The sequence below is a fragment of the Glycine max genome, chromosome 3, assembly GCF_000004515.6.
Source record: "Glycine max cultivar Williams 82 chromosome 3, Glycine_max_v4.0, whole genome shotgun sequence".
Lineage (NCBI taxonomy): Eukaryota > Viridiplantae > Streptophyta > Magnoliopsida > Fabales > Fabaceae > Glycine > Glycine max.
The window spans coordinates 43,568,207-43,592,932 of record NC_016090.4 but is presented as its reverse complement, the minus strand read 5'-3'; the positions used below and the strand labels follow the sequence as shown (position 1 = coordinate 43,592,932).

At 32.8% G+C, this 24,726-nt stretch overlaps 3 protein-coding genes across 10 annotated transcripts; 1 reads left to right on the top strand and 2 right to left on the bottom strand.

Annotated features, from left to right (window-relative positions):
- Positions 1-3,735: 3,735 nt before the first annotated feature.
- On the bottom strand, positions 3,736-7,988 carry LOC100806099 (uncharacterized). 6 transcript variants are annotated; one of them, XM_003521550.4, is made up of 7 exons: positions 7,837-7,987; positions 6,931-7,265; positions 5,913-6,357; positions 5,757-5,762; positions 5,221-5,519; positions 4,387-4,747; positions 3,736-4,020 (listed from the first exon to the last, which is right to left on the bottom strand). In XM_003521550.4, the coding sequence occupies exons 2-6, from the start codon at positions 7,231-7,233 to the stop codon at positions 4,409-4,411; spliced, it is 1,392 nt and encodes a 463-aa protein (XP_003521598.1). In that variant the 5' UTR covers positions 7,234-7,265; positions 7,837-7,987; the 3' UTR covers positions 3,736-4,020; positions 4,387-4,408. The 6 variants fall into 6 exon arrangements, with proteins under 6 accessions (XP_003521598.1, XP_014629448.1, XP_006577174.1 ...); XM_014773962.2 differs by having other exon boundaries at positions 6,931-7,179; positions 7,837-7,949; XM_006577111.3 differs by lacking the exon at positions 5,757-5,762 and having other exon boundaries at positions 7,837-7,988.
- A 3,193-nt stretch (positions 7,989-11,181) lies between these two features.
- On the top strand, positions 11,182-17,874 carry LOC100795107 (flowering time control protein FCA). Of its 3 annotated transcripts, none has more exons than XM_003520710.5 (15): positions 11,182-11,588; positions 11,696-11,760; positions 12,610-12,688; positions 12,873-12,955; positions 13,048-13,099; positions 14,016-14,063; positions 14,197-14,261; positions 14,739-14,790; positions 15,481-15,560; positions 15,641-15,705; positions 15,970-16,029; positions 16,115-16,412; positions 17,193-17,357; positions 17,442-17,570; positions 17,724-17,874. In XM_003520710.5, the coding sequence occupies exons 1-15, from the start codon at positions 11,390-11,392 to the stop codon at positions 17,772-17,774; spliced, it is 1,491 nt and encodes a 496-aa protein (XP_003520758.1). In that variant the 5' UTR covers positions 11,182-11,389; the 3' UTR covers positions 17,775-17,874. The 3 variants fall into 3 exon arrangements, with proteins under 3 accessions (XP_003520758.1, XP_040870115.1, XP_040870116.1); XM_041014181.1 differs by having other exon boundaries at positions 17,716-17,874; XM_041014182.1 differs by lacking the exons at positions 17,442-17,570; positions 17,724-17,874 and having other exon boundaries at positions 17,156-17,356.
- A 1,733-nt stretch (positions 17,875-19,607) lies between these two features.
- WRKY51 (WRKY transcription factor 51) lies at positions 19,608-21,477 on the bottom strand. Its single transcript, NM_001250493.2, has 3 exons — positions 20,879-21,477; positions 20,344-20,487; positions 19,608-20,172 (listed from the first exon to the last, which is right to left on the bottom strand). Exons 1-3 carry the CDS (start codon positions 21,241-21,243, stop codon positions 19,818-19,820), a joined length of 864 nt encoding a protein of 287 aa, NP_001237422.2. The 5' UTR covers positions 21,244-21,477; the 3' UTR covers positions 19,608-19,817.
- Between the last annotated feature and the right edge of the window lie 3,249 nt (positions 21,478-24,726).

The window sequence follows — 24,726 nt, the reverse complement described above, 5'->3', positions numbered from 1 at the left end:
GACGAAAATTATCAAACTGGTGCATTTTAGAAAAATTAGTAAGTAAATTAAATCTTTTAAATATAATTTGGTGATCAAATTGATAATTAATTCTTAAAAAAATAAAACTTAAGTCAAAATATTATTGTGTTAACCGATAACTGTTTAGGGGTATTTATTAGTGCCCTTTAATTAACTTATTTGGTAAATGATTATTTTTATATATTTAATTTTAAAAAATACTAGTAATGTATAATAATGCAGTTATACAAACGCGGATTAATTAGTTTCCTCGAAGAGTTGGCCCACTTTGGTGATAGTCACATACAACTCTCTCTAATCTAATCATGTGAACGGAAGAAGAAAGGTTGCCAGCCGTTAATTGACCTTGATCATGTCTGTTTAATTTTTAGTCAAATTTTGTCAGCGGATTTAGATATATAACACTTTCTCCAGTCAATTTTTTGTCTGTTTCATTTTTAAAAAAGGATTAGTGGATTATTATTATTTTTTATTCTTGATTTCAAGAATTTAAAAAACAAAAAACACACAGTTAGATTTTTTTAAATTAAAGTTAACTGATCAAATTATTTATGATTGTAATTATTTTCTTAATTCTCATGCAATAACGTACCGAAAAGGAGAGATGTAAATTTTCAGAAATGTATGAAGAAGATAGATCACCATCATTGCACTTATCTGTTTCTATATTTACCTTCCTGAATACAAACAAGATTGTATCGTGTAAAGCTTGATGTTCATTCTTAACCTTCAATTTTCTGTATTGTAAAAATCATTTTCAATTCCAACTGCAATAGATAATTGTCAATTCCAACTGCAATAGATAATTGTTGTTCGTATATGCTCTTCGGATCTCACAGTGATCTTTAGTTGTTGTTTTTTTTTCTTAATACAATTGCATTAGTGCTTTATTTGCATTTAGAGTTACACTGAACCCTTGCTATGCATACAAACACATAACTAAGTAGCTAGCTATTTATTGATTTTTTTTATTCAAGTTTTTCACAAACACCGTATTGATTTTAGTGATTACTCAAATAGTACTGTGTTAATGCTTATTTCCATCTCTCATCTTAGTCTTTTAATTTTACTTATCAATATTTTTTTTACCATGATATCAGTGCAAAATATTTATTAAATTTATTCATAAATAATTTCTGACAAAATCTAATAAATCATTTTTAACACAATCTTTTTTTTAATCATATTTTTTCATGACCTTACTTTAAGGGTATGACTGCATGAGCTCAATTTCAGTGAGATAATCGACATGTTAGTAACTTATCAAAGTTTTGAATATTTTAAAAATTTAATAATTTATGCATGCAAGCTTTTAAAACATGGCTTTCTAGGCTGGCAGCACGCTTAATGCGAAGACTGATGGGCCAAAGAGGAGCCTATCTATCATATTAGTTGATTATTCAACGTGACACAACAAGTATATATAAGCCTCTTCTTTATGAGTTATGTATCAATTGCTATGAGATTTTTTTATGCAACTATACGTTTCGGAGCAGTATGGACAAAGGAAAGTGAGCGGAATATTCGTATATATACAGCTTTTGTATCTCTCTAGTTAAAGACGTTGTCACTCCTTTGAAGAATCAACACACGGTTGTTGTAATTTCCCAATACCTTGGCGATTATGTTTATAGTGTCTTAGTACACGTACTCTATCTTATTGGAAAAAGAACTAGCATTTTTAGGTTGCACTAGTTCCATGAAACATCCCCAGGGCGTTGAAATTGGCCAGTTATTGCCTAAAGCTTTTTAAATTCATTCTACTTATAAGCGAAAAAGAAAAAAGAATAATCTACAATGGAAATTGCTTTAACATTATGTATGGTTTGAGTAACATCACCGCCAAGATAAAGAGAAGGGGAAAAAAACACAACCAATGATATTTTATATTTATTTGATTGAGGAGAAAAAAAAAGATAGAGAGAAAGAAAAAGAAAAGTTAATTTTAGGAAACAAAACTTTAAAATTTTCTCTTTCTATTTTTTCTTCATTCAAACAAACTAAGGGAAATACAGTGTACGAGAATAAGTGTTTTACCTGATAAAATAAAATCATTGAATCAATGAGAGCGGACACACATGACACGAGCCTTTATGGCTTGTTTAAAACTATTTTTTTTCCCTAAAAAATAGCACAATAATTTGACATCAGATTTCAGCCGTCACTATGGTTAAAATTTGAGCTAAAAAAATCCAAATTAAAATTGTGCTTAAAATTTAAAAATCCAACTCCTACATTTCATAAACGAGTTTGAATTTAATCACAGTTATTAGTAAGATGTTTTATCTAAGTTAATAGGTCAATTATATTATAAAATAATTAATGTCATTATATATAACATTAAAACTTCTATATGAGACTTAGAGATTGAGAAATTGATCAATTCTTATGAGACTTACATATTAGTCCATCTTTATTAGCTTTACAAAAAGATAAAATTAAAATGACGCTGTTTGGCTGGATGTATTAGGAATTGTGCTGGGTGCAAAAAGGAAAGCCCTTTTGCTACGGGTCAAGCGAAATACATCTAACTCAATTTGGTCTGCGCAACTCGAGCTAAAAAAGACTTAGTTAATTTAACTTAATAATGTTAAAAAATATTGTTTAAAAGATTTTAAAATGTATTTTCAAATTCAGAAAAAAAATTATATATTAATAGTGTAAATTTTTTTAAAATTTTTTATATTATCCGTACATAAACATTAAACTCTTTAAAATTTACCAAGTAATGCTTCAGTCATCTGATGTCCTAACATTGCTTCTTATCCACACATCAACATTGTTTCTCATAACGGATTGCATTCAAAGTAAAAAGCTAGAAAAAATTATTCTATAATAGAAATTGCAATTTTTTTTATAAAAAAAGGGATGAAAATTGTGGAATATTCCCATCTATTAAATAAGAAAAGTATATATCTTCAGATGAGAAAAGAGAAAAATGTAACATCTAAATCTCTCAAGGTGTGATAGTGTTAAAAAATTAAAATAAAATAAAGTGTAAAACATATTAATTTTACGGGAGGGAAGGGTATATCTTTATACAAGAAAAGGCTGTATAATACTTACCTATTTTATGGGATAATAGATAATAATGTAAGAGATATTTTGATAATGACTTTCTTCAATAGAAAATAACGAAATTTTAGTAATTTTTCTTTAAAAAGTGTCATAAAATTTTATTTATCCAGAAAAAGTATATATTTCAACATAAGAAAAAGGAGGGTAAAATACCTGTATCTCTCAAAAGAGGGAGGTATAATTTACTTTATTTTTCCTATTTTGATAGCTATAAATCTTATTTGTCATTTTAATCCATTATGGCCTTGTTTAAATCCTTATAAAATTTTAGATTTTCATTTGTTTATTATTTAAGAAATATCAAACCTACTCTCCGATTTCCGTTAGTAACATCACCGCTTAATAAAAATAATGACAAAAATAAAACAATAAAAGTCATAGAGATCAAATAAATGGTGATTGTTTAAGCTAAACATCTTCGAAAACCCTTCACTTATCACCAATACATGACTTTTATGCCAAACTGGCAACTGAAAATAAGCACATCCGATAACATTCATTATCGTAAAACCATTTCGTTGTAGGTAAATCATTCAGAAAAGTGTTAAAGATACTAACCAGACCACCCCCTCAAGAAATTTATAGCAAGTAAATAAATCATAAGCACCCTATAGGGTACATAAAACACCTGCGTGGTAACAAAACGTAAATTTGATTCTGCTAAAAGCAATCAATCTTTCAAGGGATCTCCTCATAACACAATCCAAGCTGCAGTAGCACGTTACCAGTCAAACATAATAACCCAATAATGTATCACAACTTGCAGCAAAGTTCTTAACACGACTGAGCAACTATATTTCAAAGGAAAACCGGACCCGCCAACCGAAATGCATGTCCATCCCAATCCTAAGATTAATCAACATACTTACCTACCCTTACGGCCTCCAGTGCATTAAACAGCCTACTCGATCAATCTGGACCCTGAAATTTTTTTCAAGCAAAATTAAAGCTTATGACTGAAAAGAATCACAATCTGCAATATCCACTATAACAAACTGCAATAATATCCTTGGTCAACTAATATCTACAATCTTTACAACATTAGACCCTTTTGCGTGACAATGTCACGCAGTGGGTCCTTAAAACTAGTATATACTACTAAATGAATTAAATAGAATAGTAATCCAACCCTGAGCCAAGACCCATATGACCATATCTGATTAGTGGTGTTTACCAAAATGAGACAAGTTGTTCAACTGTACAGTTGAGGAGAGGAACCAAAGATCTAGACTAAAATATTAAATTCCATTTTTAGGTAGGTTTGACAGACCAAGTAGAATAACTCACCACTCAATTGATATATAGAATTTTAATATCTGTTGTAAGCTTTTGCGAAATCTCCACGCCTATGAAATTCACCAAAATTATCATGAGGCCTATTAGGATAAGTTTCCATGTTGTCTGAGAACCTGTTCCTCGATTCCAATGGTAGATTAGAACCAGCATAAGGAGGAGGATTGGCAGTGGATCCATCATATTCAGGAAAGCTCTGCTGTTTAAAACCCCGATAACCAGAAGGCATCTGTTGAACTGCCTGCTGTTGACGCCTCTGCGCATCAAGCTGAAGAAATCCTTCCCACTGTTTTGCATGTGTGTCCCTTACCAAGGAAACTTTGCTCATGTACTTCTCCCTCAAATCTCTAATAGCCTTCCGACAATAAACAAGAAATTAGAAATCATGAAATAGTAGTAAACAAACAAAAGAATAAAATTTTGTGAAATTTAAAATCTCTGAACTTCAGAAATAGCATATCTTCCATTTTTACTTTTACTCACTTGCAAAACCAATGTATAAAGTTAAGAAAAAGTTGCTATACAAGCTAAGTAGCAAGAAAGCACAGGAACGAAGGTCAGGTTAATTTCAATCAGCAGTCCTGTAACAGTCGTTAGTCTCACAACCATCAGCAACAGAAGGTGATACTTAACACTATGACTCACTGGCATAACTGAAAATAAAAAATATCACACAAAACAATTCTACTTTAGCAGTTGGTTAACTTAATTCCCAATAATACCAAAAGGTTTTGATACTTCACTTTTTCAGTAAGATGATATGTGCAAGAATGAAGGATTGTTAATTATGATTAAAGTGTCCAAATAACAAGCATCAAGTGATCATACCTCACGATGCTTGAAATTTTCTTCATCTTCTTCTCTGTCACGGATTTTCATTAGCTCTGCTGCCTCATTCTTGTACTCCAACTCTAATTCTTCTAAAGTCTGTGGGGAGGCGCTGTAATCAAACTGATGACCAGGCCGGATACCAGATTCTCTTCTATGAGAATCCCACCCATCATTCCTATAAGCACCCATGTTTTGATTACGACCCTCAAATGAGTTATATGAGTTTCCTGTATAAGGGGCATGTCTTGGAGATCTTGACTGGCTTGAACGACCTCTAGCTCCACTATTTCCATAAGCTTCAGGAAATGAAGAGTATGTTAAGCACTTGATTCAAGATGCCAAATTGCCAACATAGATGATTTTTCTTTAATTCAACAAATTGCACTTGATTCAAGATGCTAACATAGCTTTAATTCAAAAACTATCTTTATATTCGCATACTGAAACCATGGGAGCCAATCCCTTCAGTAAATATGTTTGTAATGGAGGCAACCCTTCAGGACGGAGATAATGCTTGAAGGCTAAGAACTTACCTCTTGCTGCAAGTAAATGACAACCAAGAGCAACATGGTTACAATGCAGGCCATTTCAGGATAACTTTTACTATATTAACATAATCCTATCAAGCTACAAACAAGAGATTACCAGCTTTCTAAGGATGCTGTAAACATATCCTATGCTGTCCCTACCTTGTGGAGAACCTCTAGAAAACTTTTGCACGTCATCCCGGATACGGTCTTCAACCGCCCGCTCTTGCCTACCAAATCTTTGTTGAAACTGAGATGTATTTCGAGGTCCAGAATGAGACCTTTGGGGCTCAGAGCGTTGAAACCGAGCACTAACAGGACTTCTTTCAGGTGATCTTGATCGGGTCATTTGAGAACTAGATGTTCCCCTTTGATCACCCTCCTCTCGAATCTTGTGCACAGAATCAACACCTTTGGCCAAAATTAATCTATCCTTACCACTGACAATAATAAACTTCTCATCCATCTTAATTTTGCAGCCAACATCCTTTTCAATCTTGCTTAAAACTTTCTCCGTGAAAAGTGCCCGCACATTTTTGTCTCTGGCTGGTATCCTTTCAAAGAAATCTTGAGACTTGCGATTTGCTCCAAGAGTAGATGGGCAGCCCTACATTGTCAAGTAGAATATCATAACTAATATAATGACAATGGTGATAATAATTTTTTAAATTAACTAACAACACTGTAAGAGATGACCCAACCACCAAAATAATAATGACAACCATGAGTTACATTCACAATACCATAAGGTCACAAAATGATAAATAAAGTCAATCATGCCAAAATATGTAGAGATGACTCAACCCCCACCCCCCTTTCTCCAAAACAATAAAGACTAAAGAGTCCCCGTGTGATTCAGTTTGTACAGCGTCCACAGGAACTAAATGTAAACGCAAGTGCAGAACTGCCGATACTAGTGCCAATTACAAGTCATAGACAACTTTTTTCCGGGGTGGTGAAAGTAAGAGATTAAAAAAAAAAAGGGACAACTAATATCTCATTGCCCCCTTTGCTCTGCTGAATTCAGTTGTAACTTGTAAGTTATAACAATCAAACAAAATCTAAAAAAGAACCACGTTAGCATCAGGTAAGCCAGTAAAGTACATGTAAATGCTTAAATATATAGAAATATATGCCAAGGGTAGAACTGATAATGGAGTTGTAGAGGAACCTGTCATACCTGAGTGAAATGCCCTGATTCTCCACAAAGCTTGCAGATCATTTCCTCCTCTTTCCTTTTCTTCCAATTCCTTTCCGTAGCCTTTGACTTAGCCTCCCAAACCTTAGCTTCTCGGCTGGTGAAATCGGTTGGAACAGCATTAGGGTCCCGGGCTTCCTCCTCCTCATCAGACCCTGCATTAGACCTCTTATTTGATTTTGCCCTCTCTTGCGTGTTTGTAGTAGCAGACCCCAGGGGGCCAGTGTACTCCTTATAAAGCTCAAGAAAATCATCATCAATATCCGGATCGGATCTATTAGCCATTAAAAAATAGATACCCTAACTGAACTGAACTCCTGCATTCCCAAACAAATGAAGTAGCAATACTGAAATCCACTAAAATAAAGTGGAAAGGAAAAACAATAAACTAATAGAAAAAGTTATTCATTCTATTAAGGAACACGACACGGATACATTTTACCATTAATTTCAATGAGTTATGCATCATTATGGATCAATTTCAACTAAATGCGATTGTAATGGAACAGAGAGGTTTCAACAAATGCTATCCATAAATTAATATACACGATAACACGAAGACGCAACTACTGGTGCAGAAAAGAAAACATCACGGATTAAGGTAAATGAATGAGTTCGATTAATAAGCCTCGACAAACAGACAATTTATGAAGAAGTGCTTGAACCAGTAGTTGCAGCTCCTCGATAAACTATTAATTCGAAAACATTCACAATTGAAGATTATCAACAACAAAATTCGAGGGAAAAAAAAGCGTCGAAAACTCCGCAAACGAAGGAGATTGCGAAGCGGGCATTGAAATGAAAGGCGGAAAACGAGAGAAGCTAACGAGTTAATCTAATGAAGTGAAATTGTTGAGAAGTTTGATTGGAGGAGAGAAGAAGACTTACGGTGTGGGAGGGATGAAGAAGACGATCCTCCACACTGCGAAATGTTGATTACGTTTCCACAAATCACCAAACAACACAACAACATACCTACATTTTTCTACCTAGGGTTGCCTTGCCCAAGTCCGACCCGAATTCGTTTTTTTTTTAAAATAAAATCAATCACTACTTTTTTAATGGCAATAATAAAATAGTTCACTCTATTTTAATTATTTTTTATTTTATAATGATGACACTAATATTTGAATCTAACACTTCATGCATATTATTATAAATTCCAATTAGATCGAACCTAATGTTCACTCTATTACTCTAGTGAAGATACAATATTTATAATAATTTTTTCTTTAACTGGTATTTTAGTTTTAATATTTGTGTAAATATTTATTTTATGTAATAAATACATATATCTAAAAATATAAAATATATTTTAAATTATGATAAAAATTAATGTTGTGATACATTATTTTTTTATAGAATAATTAGACATGGCAAGAAAACCCGTATCCGTGGGTACCCGCCCGAATCCGTCCTGATTGACGGGTAATACCCGAATTGACCGGGTATGGGTTCGGGTTCGGGTTTTCCCCGATAACCAAAAGTCGGGTACGGGTACGGGTATGGAATTACTAGACCCGTCCCGACTCCGAACCCGAACCCGCCCCGCCACTTAAAATCTTTATAATTTTTGCATAATTTAATCAAAAGGCATATAATTTTTATTACTAGTTAATTTTATTTTAGAATTTTTATATAATTTAATATTATTTTCTTAACTATTTATGTAGACACACGCGTTATAATAAATTTATTGATATATAAATAGTTGAAAATAAATGTTTAACAATCAATTTATTTTTTTCTAAAATCAAATTTTTAATATTTTTTTTACAATTTTTTTTTCTAAATGGTGTGTGGAACGGGGTTGGGGATACCCAATACCCGACGGGTACGGGGATGAGACAATAAACTCAAACCCGTCGAGTATCGGACACAGGTATGGAGATATGTTGAGGAGTCGGGTAAGGGATTGGAGAGACAATACCCGTACCCGACCCGCGCCATTGCCATGTCTAAGAATAATAGTATACACTATTGGAATAGTTCGATAAAAAGTAGATAAATAATATTAGAGAAGAATTTTGTATTTTTTTTAGAATTAATACATTTTAAATTCTATTTTAATTTCAAAATATATATTTTATTTTTATCATTTTTATTTTCATCGATCAAACGCACCTTACAAGATACATACCAAGGAAAATTATCTTCAATAGAATCGTGGAAAACATGTTATTGGTATGACTAGCTAGGGGTGTGGGAAAAAAAATGATTAGAACCAAATCTAAATTAAACTGTCTTTCCATTGGACTTGGTTTGGACAAAGTGATTCGGTTAACCGATTCATTATACAGAATCGATTTCATTAACCGATTCAGTTTTCATCTAAATTAGTTTTTTTTATTTAAAAAATTTCCAAAACCAGGTTGAAATAATTTTAGTTCTTAAAATTGATTTAAATCTGTTTCATAACCACTCTTTAAAAGCAAATCGGTTTTTTTAATTGTTTTTTCTAAAACAGTTCGACTATTTACATATAAAACCAATCTAAATAAAACCGTTTAGAGCTAAATCAGTTAGTTTTTTTTTTTTTTTTTACATATAAAACTAGTTTTTTACACTCCTATAGTTAGCACCTTCATTCGTGTCTTCCCCGTAAGGTTGTGTTATTCATCCAGAAGATTCCAACCATTTGTTTAAAAGGGGTATTGAACTTAGTGCAAGGCTCTGTGAGAAGTTTTGGGACCTAAGACAGTTTTCTAAAAAAAAACAACTTACATTCTCTTTGAATAAATTTTTTCTCAGCACGATATGAAAAAAATAAAATGAATTGAGGTTTTCTTATACGATAAAATAAACTTATGCACTTAACATTTTTATAAACTATTCTTATCTAAGTTCTTTATATTTTATCTTCATTTTTTTTATAAATACTTATCGAGAAATTTATCCAAATATAATCTTAATTTTTCAATCTTATGAAAAAAATTTAATATTTTACTTTCAATAGATAAAATGACTAATCTATTAATTCTTTCTTGTATTTATCCTCTTCCTCTTTAATTTTTCTAAACCAAATTCATACTTTTTATTTGACATTTATTATATTAGTAAACTTCATAAAAGTATAAGAATAAAAAAATGAAAAATACAACAAAAAATATAAATTAAAAATGTTGCAAAATAAATAAGGAAAAAAGATAAAATAATAGAGCCCGAAAACAGAAAGAATTTTAGGTTCATATTGTGTATTATGGCACCTTAATATTAGTTATCTGTTATAAAAATCATTTTATTCATCTTTAAGACAACTCCAAAAATTTAAATTTTATATATAAATATATATAACCGTTATATTTTCTCTATTAACATTGAAACTTTCATATTTAACTGTTAATAGTATTACTCACCAATTAATACTATTATAAATATTGTTGCAATGACTATTGGCCAATAATATGATAATTATATAAATTTGTAATTCTACACTTGCACACTTTAAAGCCTTGACATTCGTTTCATTAAACAAGAATAATGACTCTGTTACTTGATGTGAATTAATGCTTACCATATTGAATTAGTATATAATAAACTCACTGTAGTTTTGGTTGGCTTAAGACAACCGCTTATTCTGCCTTGTCGTCAGTATGACTTTTCTGACTTAGTGTCTCTCAAAAACTTATTTGTTGGTAATTGTCCACCCTTTAAAAGAAATATTTATTTTCCTAAAAATTGTAAGAACTAATAGAAATAACTTATTAAGTATGTATTTTAAAAAAATTAAATTTTAAAAAATATTTGCAAATACGCATTGCATTAAAAGTTTCGTTGACCTTACCTTTTATAATTGATTTAAATAAATAAAAGGAAAAAATATATTCAAAAAGTATTTACCAAATAAAAAAATGTGTGAATTAATAGTTCCCCTTTCAATAAAAAAATACTATATTACTCAAAATTTGAAATTTCTAAAAATAAGTAGATGTCAAATAAATAAAAAAAATATGCATATTAAGGTTAGTAAAATAAGTTTAAAATGTCATATTATGTAAGTTAAAAAAAATTCAATTAGATCCTAAATTTTAAAGAAAAACTATAATTGCAAGAATTTAAAACATATTTAAGTGTAATATAATTTATATATTTAAAATTTCTTTTACTATAAATCTAGTTATATATAGAAAATAAATATTTATTTTTTTCCTTTACATTCCACAAATTATTTTTATATATATATATTTTAGTGACCATTTGGTTATCAAAACCTTTTTATTTAATTATATTTTTTCATAAAGTGCTAAACCCGGTGGATCCTGCAAATGATCTGAGCTGAGCATTGCTACGGAAGCAGAGCAAAGCACATCGAGCAGAAGAGCAAGCAACGGAGAAGAAGGCCAAATCCAAAGTCTGTTACTTCTTCTTCTTCTTCAGTTGACTTAATCTCTCTCCAGGGCATACGTCAGCGCGTGTTCTTAATCGAGAGTTGACGAAGAAGATGGAGAATAATCCGAAGGAGCTTCCAGAGCAGCAAAGGGTCAATTTCAACGGAGACCCTCACATTCACGACAATGGCAACAGCTTCAACCACTTCCAACCCACACCCGCCGTCGATTCTGGTTACGCTCTTAACCATTCCATGGCTCGTTCTCTCCGCAAACGCCCTTGGCATCACTCCAACAACGGAACTTCTCCAGGCACCACCAATTTTCTTTCACTTTTTTTTTATAACTGAAACAGTGTCTTTGTGTAAGTGTATTAGCCTTAGTTTCGCTACTTACGCGATTTGATTTCATTCTCGCAGATCAAGTGGACGTTTCGTGTAAAGTTTATGTAGCACCTGTTCCAAGAACGGCAACGGAGGATGAGGTATGTTCTATTTCCTCTATTTCCCGTTAACTTTGTTCAGACTCGTGTTGTAGTTGAAATTGTGGATTAATATAAGAGTGTGCACATGGTATACTACATAGCAATGGAAATGGTCATTTTATCCCTGTCTCTACCGTACGAGAATGGTGAATCCTGGAATAAATTAAACTTTGTTTTATCACCTTCGTGGTTCTAAATTTCAGCTGCGGCCATCGCAGCTGCTGCAATGCAGATGGCGGCTTGAAATTATTATAAGTTTGCACTGAATGTAAAAGAGAATTTTACAATTATTCTAATTATTGGTATATCTTTTATTTATAAGATAGCAAAGATTTTCATTCATTTTAAGATATGGTATCTGCACCAACTCATACGGCCATACTCATTCGAACATTGACACTTAGAAGTTCAAAATAGAAGATTGAAATCTAAATTTTATTTTATTTTTTACACAAAACAAGTGGAATAGAATGGTGTTAAGGTTCCATAGCGGCTATGTTGTGGAATTTGATGTGATTGAAAATCACAATGCAATTGGGGGCACTACCGTAACAACAATATGATGGCCGCAATTGCCATTGTGGACTGCAATTTCAAACCATGATCACCTTACTTATCTTCAGTTTGTTACAATTGTAATCCATTGCATGCACTAAGCATAATAGCAATTTGAAATAGAAAAACAAATGTCATTTCATTTCCCTTGTCAGAAGAGATGGTTTTATTTATCTTTTTACATTTTTATCATGCATCTTTTTAGCAAATTGCGTGATTTTATACTTGTTTTTATTTTCTGTTTTTATTATAGCTCTTACTCTTCTATCTCTGATTTTTGTAATTTTATATCAGATTCGCCCTGTATTCGAAGAACATGGAACTATTGTTGAGATTGTTCTTTTAAAACATAAGAAAACTGGGACACGGCAAGGTATCTGTGTTAACTATTATTTGTATTTCACTTATTTGTATCATCCTCAGTTTGTGCAATTTGGTCTTCCAAGGGTCATGAGGAGTAATGAATTTCATTTGATTCTTGCACATGTAGATGTAATATGTTGCATATCATATCTACAAGTATTAACAATAGTCCAAATTTTGTTCAACTTACACAGGAAGTTGTTTTGTAAAATATGCAACATTTGATGAAGCTGATAGGGCTATTAAGGTTTTAAACAATAAATATACATTTGCTGGGGTAAGAACAACTTTACCTATAATGGTATGCGTTGATATTCTTCTCATTAATTTAAACTCATCTTTATTATTTGATGTTTTTACCTTTCCTAGGAATCATATCCTGTTGTTGTCAAATTTGCTGATCGAGAACTTGAACGCCTTGGTAATTTATTTATTTTTAATTTTTGTCCTTTTGAACTTATTATTTAAATACTGTATTACTATGTCTTAGCCGGATTCTGCTTCTTAGTGATTATGAGTATAGCTGTTTGCATACCCTAATTCAATTTTTTGAATGGAAAAATTAATAACTAGAACAGGTTTGACCGGTTATTATCAATTCTGTATGAATGGAAAAATATTTTAAAAATTAGCAATTTGTATTAAGAAAAAAATGGAGTAAAAGATTATATTTTGGTGAATAGTATAATTATATATATATATATATATATATTTTGTTTATTCATTATTTTTTCCACTCATCCAAACAAGCAGAGAGAATTTTTTCTATTTCTTTTCTTTCTATTTCTACCCATTCAAAAAACACATCTTTTCCACTTTATTTTTTCTCTATTTCTCTCCTTTCTATTTCTTTCCTATTTACACATTCTATGAAATACTCTCAGCTTCCTTGAATTTATTTATTTTCCCACAAATAGAGGGAAGTTTTGAGAAATAATGAAAAAATTCAAAGTTGGGAGTAATGTACTCTATCTCTCTCTGTCTAGACATCATGAACCTTTTCTTATCTTTTGGTTTAAGAAGAAAAATCCTTTGCTAGCCTTTATTTTTTGAGTTGTTGAGAATCAAGTATGCTGTCATTCTTTATATTTATTGTGTTAGCAGCCTTGAAGATGACAGGTTTAGTTGTTATGCAGAAATTAGTTTTGTAAGGTTGAGATAAAACCATTCTTATTAGTATGTAACTGTTAAAGTTTAAATTTAATGCTTTTAAGAGTTCGCCCTATATGAGAATATGGATAGAATATGGTTTACTTTCGCCAGCAAGTATTGAATAATTCAAAGCAGTATGCTCTTTTGTGTTTAATTTATGTGAATCTTTTTTATTCTTTTTGTAGGGGTTCGAGGGTTATGCCGTAACATGGAAAAGAAAGATCCTTTAGAAGGCAAGCTTCTCATCTTTTTCTGGGATAGCCGTGGCCTACTATTTGATTATATGATTGTCTAATTTAAAATGTTATTCTTTTATGCTCAACTTATCACTTCCTATTATTTCTTGTGTTTCTATATTTTTTTCAGAGGTGGCAGATAAAGTTTTTGTCAGTTCCATCAACAAAGAAGCTACAAACAAGGATATTGAAGAAGTATGTTTCACCATTCACACTCATCCATAATCCATATATATTTATCCATTGCCTGAAATTGAGTTTCTATTTTTTCATGCCAATGACTATATCCATGGTTTTGTATTTAGTTGAAGGATACGCTAATTCTAGTTTGTAGTAATGTATCTAGACCCACATCCTAGGTTGGCTGGATGGAAATGTTGCCCTAGTGGCTCCTATTAAATTGGAACAGATAGTCATATAGATATTAGATACAAAAATATTAGTTATCATGTGGGCACTTCTCATGATGTTGGTATGTGGCTACCAGCTAGCAAAAAATGGTAGTTACCAACAGGTACATATGTAACCATTTGCAAATGGTAATTCTTTTTTCTCTATTATTGTAGCCCTGCATTTTTCTTTGATATGCGATATTGCGGTATATCCTTTATAATCTGCCAGGTTATGATATTCATGTTGTGTTTCTGAGTTTTGTATGCATATTCTGTGCAGATATTTTCCCCTTATGGGCATGTTGAAGATATCTTCTTTAAAAGCACTCATGGTTGGTCCTTGATCTTGTCATGCTATGTTTTATATGTTGTATCTGTGGCTTTGAGGAATGAACTTGTATTTGGTTCTGTCTTTTATTTCTTATCCAACATTTCTACTACAAGGAAAGAAGTTGCAGACAGTGGGTGAAAATGAACTCTTCCTTTTTCTGTCAAATCTCACTTAACTAAATTTTGCTTCAAGAATGACACCTTTTGAAGAAAAAGTACTAGTAAAATGTTAGGAGACCCCCACTGTTAATTGCTTAGTTGGAGACAGGAATGATGAAATATAAATAATAGGAGGGAAAGCAAAGTGCGAGCCTTGGATTTTTGGAGTGGAATTTGGGAGGGTAGAGTCCAGGTGTCTTGAATATCTGGGGACTGGGGGATATGGAGGGGATCATACTAATGTATCTTTCTTGATCTTTGTTTTGTACCTCCCTGATACTGAACAGAGGCTATCTGTAGCCATAAATATTTATTATTCTTATTTCTGGACCAGTTCTACCATAAAATTACTTAAATTTGGTATATGCCTATAGAGAGAGGACCATGCTCCATCCCCAATGGACTATTTTTTTTTAGCTGCAGCTGCTTTTAGCAAGCACCAAGTCCTGTATTTAATTTATGTCATCAATTTATTAATCATGGTTTTCATTTTAACCTATCATGTCACGTGGATGCCTTTTTTGATTTTGAAGGATATGCTTTTGTCAAATTTTCTAATAGAGAAATGGCATTGGCTGCAATCAAAGGGCTGAATAAAACCTTCACAATGCGAGTAAAGCTAATTTATTCAATTGATACATATTACTCTGTTCACTTTCAAATGCTAGCTAAAGTCTTATTTTAATCAACTAGGGTTGTGATCATCCTTTAATTGTTCGTTTTGCGGATCCTAAGAAGCCTAAGACTGGAGAATCAAGGTTTTTCTTTCTCACCCCTTTATCTTTCATATAACTGTGTTTATTACAATCTTTATTATTAATAAATTAATGCAACACAGGTTAACAAGTTGATTTACATGGTACAACCTTTCATTTTTGTTTATATATTTATTTTGAGAAGGAAGCGGGTATCCAATTTGGCAACTTTATGCCAAGTGACAATGAATATTTGTTTGCTATTTTGTTAATGGATATAATTTTAGGAATTGTATTCATGTTCTATTCCTATGCTTCTTTCTTCAGGGGCAACTATTTATCTGTGAATGCAAATTTTGGTCCTTGTTCCCAAGAACCAGCAGTATGGTTTGTTTCGCTCCCCTTCTTCTATACTAATTGCAACACGCATGTGCATGCTAAATAAAATTACAATTTATTTGTCTTTTCACAGGCCACTGCCAAATTTTGGTGATTCCAATACTGGAGGAATTATTCTGCCTCATGCCCCGTATCATTCCACAATTGCACATCCACAAGTTACTTCTCATATGCAAAACTGGGAACCTGGCGCTACTGTGTTACAACATCCATTTCCTCCCCATCAAGTGCATCCACAGGTGGCTTCAATGTCTTTGGGGTCAATTCAAGCTCCCAAATTGTCTTCTCAGCTATTTATTACTGAGGTGCAAAGAGAATCACATCCAGCAGATTCATCGGTTCAAAATATAGAGCAGCAGCTTAGTTCACAGGTTAGTTACTAACAGGTACTACTGCAATTTATCATTAAAAGTCTCTCTTTCAGGGAAATTTTGGTTGTGACGTAAGTGAATTTCTATTATTGAGGTGGTGGATTGATGTAGTTGAATCGATGGTATTTTCTATCATACTCTTATCTGTTTGTAGGTAGCCTTAACTGCCTTTAATCTTCAAATTGTATTTTTAATTCTCCTGGAAACTTTTTGAAATCTTTTTGCCTTCATAAACTTAACAACTTTGAGCATTTATGAATTTCTTGGGTGCTTTCCTGTCCTGTTTGAAGTATTTAAATTGTTAACTAATTTGTTTGTTTGTTTTTCTTTTAATAAAATTATGCATTGTTATAGTTGAGGATTATTTTAGTCTTGCAAAAATGGGTAGAGGGAAATGAAGAAGGACATTAAAGAAAATTGTTAAGAGGGATCTCATGAAGAATAATATTTTTGAATTTTTTTTGAAAATTTGGTCTTTAACTGAGCCAAATAATGTTCAACAATCCATGTTGTCAACCTCACCTAGTGAGATACGGCTGTTGTTATTATTGTTATAATTGAGGAATGGTGTTAGGAGAGTCACTGTTGATCTGTTACAAGTAATGGCAAACTACTGAACATGCCATTCATTTTTTTTTTTATGTTGGACATTTTCCCTGTACCGCTGACCACTAAATACATTGCAAATGTTTAAATGGATTATTTAATGTGACGAGTTACTGTTTAAGCACCTTTATTGGCAGACTGCAGTAGTTTTCTCAGTTTTAATGTTCTTCCCAGCTGCCTTCTCAGACCGAAAGCAACCCTAGTACAGTTACTGGCATTACCCCGCCTGATATGCCTACAAGTTCCCAAGATGAAGATTTTCCTGAGTGTGACTGGAGTGAACACTACTGCCCCGATGGTGATAAGTACTACTACAACTGTGTAACTTGTGAAAGCAGAGTAATGTTTCAACTGTTTGATCTTTGTTCATACAATCTGTTTTGGATTTGTTACTTTGGTGTGTGATGGTTACTCTTGGAGCAGTGGGATAAGCCTGAGGAGTATGCCTTGTACGAGAAAGAATCTCAGAAGCAGCAGGAGCAGGAGGATAATTCCTGTAGTCTCTCACAATTGTCATTATCTTCCTCTCAACTAGTTGGTCAAAAACAACAGGTGCATTCTCAGCAAAATAAAATAAAAACCTTCCTTTCCTGCTTCGATTAATAAACATGGTTGTACTGCAACCCCTAATTGTTTCAAAGTAAGCTCTATTTAATTAATTGAGGGGACTTAATCTTCTTAATCTAACATTCAGTAGTTTTGCAGGAAACAGATCATGACCACAAGCAATCAGAAACAAGTCCTGTTGTTGGATAGGTGTGATGTTATTTTTCTTGGGCAACTGTAATCACACATTGTTCACAATTATTATTATTATTATTATTATTATTATAGTGACCTTCAAATTGCTACAAAACTAGCCTAATGTTCCTTACGATGTTGTGTTTTATTATTGCCTCATTCGTTAATTTCAATGGTTATTAGTAATATTTGTTAATTTCCTGACCGCTCATTATAGTGAGTCTGAAAGGCATATAATCAATAGGTAAAAGTACTTCTCCGTAGACATCTAGATTATTAAATGACCTAACTTTTGTTAGAGGCAAAGTAGGTTCAACTCTGAAGTTTTGGGAGTTAGGAAAATGTGATGATTGTAAAACTTAATCCCAGAATGCGACATTCAAAGTTTGAAATGTTACGTGTTTTCGGAATGCTGAGGATTCACAGTTTCAGGGTTTTATTTACTTATATTGCTTGTGAGTGAGAGGAACGGGAGATTGATTAAAGCTTAGGGATCTTGATAAGAAACGTGGCTCCACTACCAGTGTAGGGACTGCAAATTTAAGACTGGGTGCCCCTTGGTGTACGTGTAAGTTTTCAACGCATACAGATAATTATTGTTTATATTGGAATTGAATTTGAAAATGAATAGCCTTTTCTGCTGCAGTAGTGCCATGTGATAAATTGTGTGTACCAAAATGCCCGTCTCATTCACTTCGTGTTACCTTTCATCGTTGTCCTGGATTTTGGTGACTGTTGAGGTTCTTGTGGAGTACCTAGAAATGATGACTTTTAAGTTAAATGGATAACTTTTAAATTGTACTATTTTATCAGAGTTTGATATGGTTTCCCAAGTCGGCAGGATCAATAAGGCACCGAGCAATTCAGTTGGAAGAATTCAATGTGGGTTGGTAATTATTCCCTGTTGTTTGCTGAATTGAAGAGTTAGAATTCGATGCAATGTATTGGCCTCTTAATAGAGAGAGGGAGCGTATAATGGGAAGGAATAGCAGGGCATGGCCCCAGTGGTTCTTTGATCGTGGCGTATCATATGCACCCCCTCAGTGCGCGTCGGTCTATGCCTATCCGTTGAAATGAAACTCTATTAACTTCCAATTATTCTCTTACGATTAGAGCCTTCATCTGCTCTAAAATACCAAACTTATGAAAGAATACGGCACGAGCTATTATGGTGCCTTAACAGATTAAGCCAAAAAGAGTCGTTTTCAAGATCTATTCGATCGTAGAAACCAGATCACGCTTTAAATGACCTTGTTCAAGTTTTCTTTTGCTTACTTCTATTACTTTTGTTCCCCCCCCCCCCCCCCCCCCCCCCCGTTTACCTCTTCAATGAATCAAGTCCATGAACAGATTACATGGCATGCAGCATTTACTCAATGAGGTTGACCTACTCTTCCTATTTATTACCCATGACCATATTGGGTCAGATCTTTGGCCACCGTATCCTTCAAATCAGAAGAAAACTTCCCTAGAATTCTTTTTCCGTGAATTACCGGGACAAAACAAAAGCAAGCAAACTTACCCCAATTGGTTCCCGTTTTGAAAAACGTAAACCTAACAATCTACAGGGCCGTGCCAGTGATACGAACGCACATTCCTTCAACAAAAAGAAACAAAAACACGAGACAAAACGAGGGGTCAGAATCTCAAGATTAAAAAGAGGATAGAATAGAAACCCATTTGCTTTTGTTTTTTTGTTATCGTTTTCACCCACAGTCCAATCCACCATCGGATACTTGATACTTTTATTTGTTCTTTTATTCATTTTCTATCTATTAAAAATAGAAAATATATTGGATGGAAACAGCCAAACAGGAAACTAGATCCTAATTAAGAGACGTCAACCGGATCAAAATCCATCATGTTACAATAATTTTCATGCCAAGGCCTATTATATAGTATATGTGCAAAAAGATAACGTGGGTTTTACAAGTGTGATCATGATGAGAATGAAAACTAAAACTTAAATATCCCAGTGCAGCAACAAAGTCCTCATCTATATTCTCCTACAGAAACTAATAACAAGAAATCACATAAAAACAGTAATGAAGTAATCATCTAATCTTCTTTCAACATATGTGAAGAAACAACATCTTGAAGAAGCCCATAGTCACTTAACAAGGCAGTCTCTTGAGGAAAAGTGGCATTCCTTGAAGACGAAGAAGAGAGGAAACCCAAAGAGGACAATGCATCGATGTGGACTTGTTGATGCTGCTGCTGATAATATTGGGACATGTAGTTTCCAGCAGATCCAGACATAATTACCGAACCAAAGTTGTTGGAGCGACCCATAACTGGGCTTGGATGCGTGTGTTGTCCTTCGTAGGTTGTCACCACAATGCTTGGGTCGCTAAAAGATCGCTCCACACGTTTCTTCACATTACATGAAACACTGGTGCAACGATAGTAGCTCCTATAATATATGCACACGATTCAAATGTTAATAGTGTTTCTGATATTTACAATGCATTTATTTTTTGGTTGGTCTAAAATCTAAATTTTAATCGAACCGAAAGTGAAAAAGGGAACAAGCAAGCAAAGTTTTGCGTGTATTGATTGAAGAATAAAAGTGTTAGTATAGTACCTGGGAAAGGGGCTGTTTTTCACAGCTTTTTGACCGTACTTTCTCCATCTGTATCCATCTTCCAGATGATCCACCTCGCTTTTCGTCATGAACGCGAATCTCGGTTCTCTCTGTCTCTTCTGATTTGTCTTCTTAGCCTTCAACCTAATTACCCAACAACATCAACCACATCCCAGAAAAAATATAAACCCATCAAATCTCATTAGAATCTTCCTAACATTAAATAAATCAATTAACGTACCATTATATTATATATATCCGAAAACAAATATAATGTTTAGAAAATGAATAATTAAAAAAACCATGACCCATCTTATTCATTTCCTACCCCTAATTAATTGAATTATAAAAAACGTATTTTACACTCAACCGCCCCAGGTTTTGTTCCTCCAATATGCCATGAGCCATTCACACAAAAAAATGAGAAAAAGAAAAGAAAATCCCCGACTTAAATACCAAATAACTGCACTAAATGAAGTAAACAATTTTAAAAAAAAGTGAAAAAATAGAAGAAAAAAAAAGAAAAGAAACCTACTGTTCCTTTGTCTTTTGGTGTTCAGGTGCTTGATCTACAGTTTTATTCTGTTCATCATAGAAAACCTCACTGGACGCGGAGGAAATGGATGAAGAGTTCGGAGTCGCAGGTTGCTGGTTGTTATTAGTTACCTCGGAACACTCTTTCTTAGTCTCAGGTGGTTCCTTAACAGAAGAGGTTTGAGGCCCTGACACGTGTGACGATAGAGGGAAATCAAGGAGAGGACTATAGTCTTGCGCACCCAATAGCTCCATAAACCCTAAAGAGCCCTTATCTTCAGAGAAATCAAAGAATGGATAATTATTACTCTCCATATTAGAAGCATAGTCCTGTATCTTCACCCCCATCATCTTAGTATTCTCCATATGATCTCTCTCAAATGCCCAAATCCTTATTCATTCGTGAGGCCTCAAATTGAAGCTATGAGAAGTAGTAAGATCGATATGATATATAGGATTAGGGTTGATCTGGTTAGGTGGAGGAAAGAAGATAGATAGCGCGGCTTTGGGGTATGAAAGAAAGTGAAAGGTGTTTTGATTTGAGGAAATGGTGGGTGGGAATTGAAGTAAAACAAGTAATGAATGAACATGGTTAAAGCCAAAAACAGTGACACAACAACACAATAAGAAGAGTTGACCGGCAATTGTAGGTAAGTGGGTGGTACGGACAACCTTGCAGCCGGTGGCATTCAATGCATGGTCGACGCTTTCATACGTAGCCTTTTTCATTTGTGAGCGTGTGTGTGTGTGAATGGGGTTACGCCCTCCCTTACGGAATGGAAAACAGATAACACGTTATGGATTCTAATCCGGTTTACGGGAAAGGACAAAATTTCAGTGTAATTATTTTAAAACTTTTCTCGATTTCATTTTGCTCTTCTAGAATAACAAAAAGTTGTAGTAGTTTAGAGATAAAGTACATTTATATTCACAAATTAGAAAAATAAATTAAGAAGGCCGTAATTAACTACAAAATTTATTATATTTGTACTTAATTTTTGTTACCGCCTCAACAGTTAATGACTTAATGTAAATACACTTTACCAGTGCATATTCTCACTTTAAAGGAAATATATCTTACAAGAGTAGTTTTACTTTGGTAAGTTATGTTGATTTTTTATATGGACTTTTTATTACATCAGAAATTAAAATAAAATTTTAATTTTAATTAAATAATAGTATTAAAATTACATGTAATATACTGTAATTTTTTTTCGAAGATGCTAGTTAGTCTTATATAGTTGTATTCCCTCGCGCCTCCCCTTACCAAATATAGAGTATATGTGCATAAGATAATAAAAACTTTTGCAGTGGAGAGAGAAAGCTTGCATTTCTTTTTTGGTTTTTAAAAATGATTAAAGTACCATTAACACGTATATAAAAGACACATTATTTTTTATATTTGGACTATGTGGCAAGATTATATATTAGTATAAATATGAAATTAATTAAATTGAATAATAAGAAATATGTAAATAAAATATACAAACGCACACGTCTGTGAGGATGTTTAATTTGGGCGGGGGCTTTAACCGTAGTTTATACTTTATATGCATAGACCAAAGAGTTTTCGCTAGTGTGCATATGATGATATGAAATGAACTAGGTACATCCTCAGTCCTCTCTTTGTTTATTATTCTTTTTTCCTTTTGGAGATTTACGATCTTTAAAATAAAATTCAGAGAGCTTTTTGCTTTTGCTGTAGGTTACTTGATAAGAATTAAAGAAGCAAAGAAAATGTCTATGAAATAAAGGGAATAACGACTGTAAAAAATTATTAATTAAGGGGAAAAAGAAGGGTAGACTTGTGTTATTATAGTTAAAAACTCGTAAAAACATTATAAAATAAACTTGCAAATTTATCACAATTGGTTGATACTTGATAGTGTACAAATCTTTATATTTTTAATGCATTCCAATTATATATATAATTTTGAGAATTGAAATTTGAGCTTTAAAAAAGAAGAAAAAACAGGAGGTTAATAAAAAAAAATATCTGTTACCTATAAGCAATTTGAAAAATATTTTAAAAAAAAAAGTTAAACCAATCTGGGAGCAAACGATTCATATATAAGAAAGGAATATTACAATCACATATGAACGAGTGAATAATTTTGGGCTTAACTGGGAATTTATACCAAAGCGAGGGTTCACAAGTAAATGAGATTATACCCCATTACCGATCTAGAAGGAAGAGAATATAATAATATATATTGAATTCCTTTGCCTTTGGGGTTTTCTACTTTTTAATTTGGCATATTAACTTGAAAGAACCTGTCCAGTGTTAGTTGAACACAAAAGAAAAGACACGTACTTTTCTTGGTAAACCGACCATATCCGAGGGAGGCTACACAATGTTTTAATTTGGAAGTTTTTTCGGTTTGGAAAAGTTTTTCCACTCAGATAGATAAATAGTTAATCTCTTAAAGTATGATCAGATGTTGAGAGTAAGATAAGTTCTAAATCCTATAATTACATGCTATATATAAGAGTAATGAAGGATAGAATAAAACAGAGACTTTTTTTTAAAAAAATTCTTAGCAGATCCTAATTCAGTGAAGAGGTAAAGCTTGTTTTGAATCAAAGGCACCCAATTAAAGCAGCGGGACCGGATGGTTTAGTTTAATTAATTTGTTTTATCAGAAATACAAGCATATTATTAGTAGAAATGTTCTAAGTTGGTGTTTACTGTGTGCTGAATAAGAAAATGGATCCAATAGAGTCAATTAAAAAACTTTTATCTGTTTGGTTGCTAAAATTAAAAAAACCCAATTCCCATGTGATATTTGACCAATTAGTTTGTGGAATGTTATTATGAAGCTGGTTACAAAATGGATTGCAAAACGAGTACAATACTGGCTGAATAATATCATATGTGAAACCCAAAATGCTTTTGTGCTTGGAAGATTAACCATATATAATGCACTAGTGGGATTTGAGGTTATTTCTTCAATTCTATTTAAAAAGAGGAAAGAAAGGGGTATGACTTTTAAACTTGATATGTTTAAAGATAGGAGTGGAGTTTACTTGAGGAAGTGTTGCTTCCTTTTAATTTTCCAACAAATGTTGCTGATCTAGTTTTTTTTTTGTTTTTTTATACTGAATGATCTAGTAGTTGTTCAAGTGTAGCTTTTATATCTTATACAATTTTGTTGATATCTAATCAGCTAATCTTTCAAAACGCATTGCCAATGCAATTGCTTAACCAAATTCTTATAGTTAAGCAAAGCTGTTTAATTTGAGTTTTTCATTGGAGCAAATGAGCTAGAGTCCTTATATAAGAACCATTGCTTGTATAAACACCTACAAGCAAAGTTGCTTAAAGACTAAAAAATCAATTTCTCAACTATTGCTTGTGCTTGTCAGTAATGGTGTTGTGTCGTGTGTGTTTTTTTTATCAAATATATTAAATAGGTGTAAAAGGGGGGGGGGGGGGGGGGTACCTCAACTGATGTACAAGCATCACAATTCCTCTAGAGCTTTCATTAAAAGCAAAGGGTTCGTATAACATTAAAAAAGAAAAAGAAAAAAAGTCTTTCACATAAGTAATTAACCATGATCAATATCTAAAATTTATTAGTTACGAATCGATCTTTCGATACTAGATTAGCATTTGCAACCTCACTTTTGAAGACAACATTGTTTTTATGTAGCCATAGTCCATACTATTGACAAACCAAACAGTCCCACCAAGCCTTTTTGAATTCTTCCCTTGTAAGACCATAACAATGTTGTAGAAAATGATTCTTACAATCCTCGTGCATTACCACTTGAACTCCCAGCCACTTATAGCAGTGTTTCCAGGAAAACATAAGGTGAGACGTGGTTTAATTTTCTCCTCTAGACAGT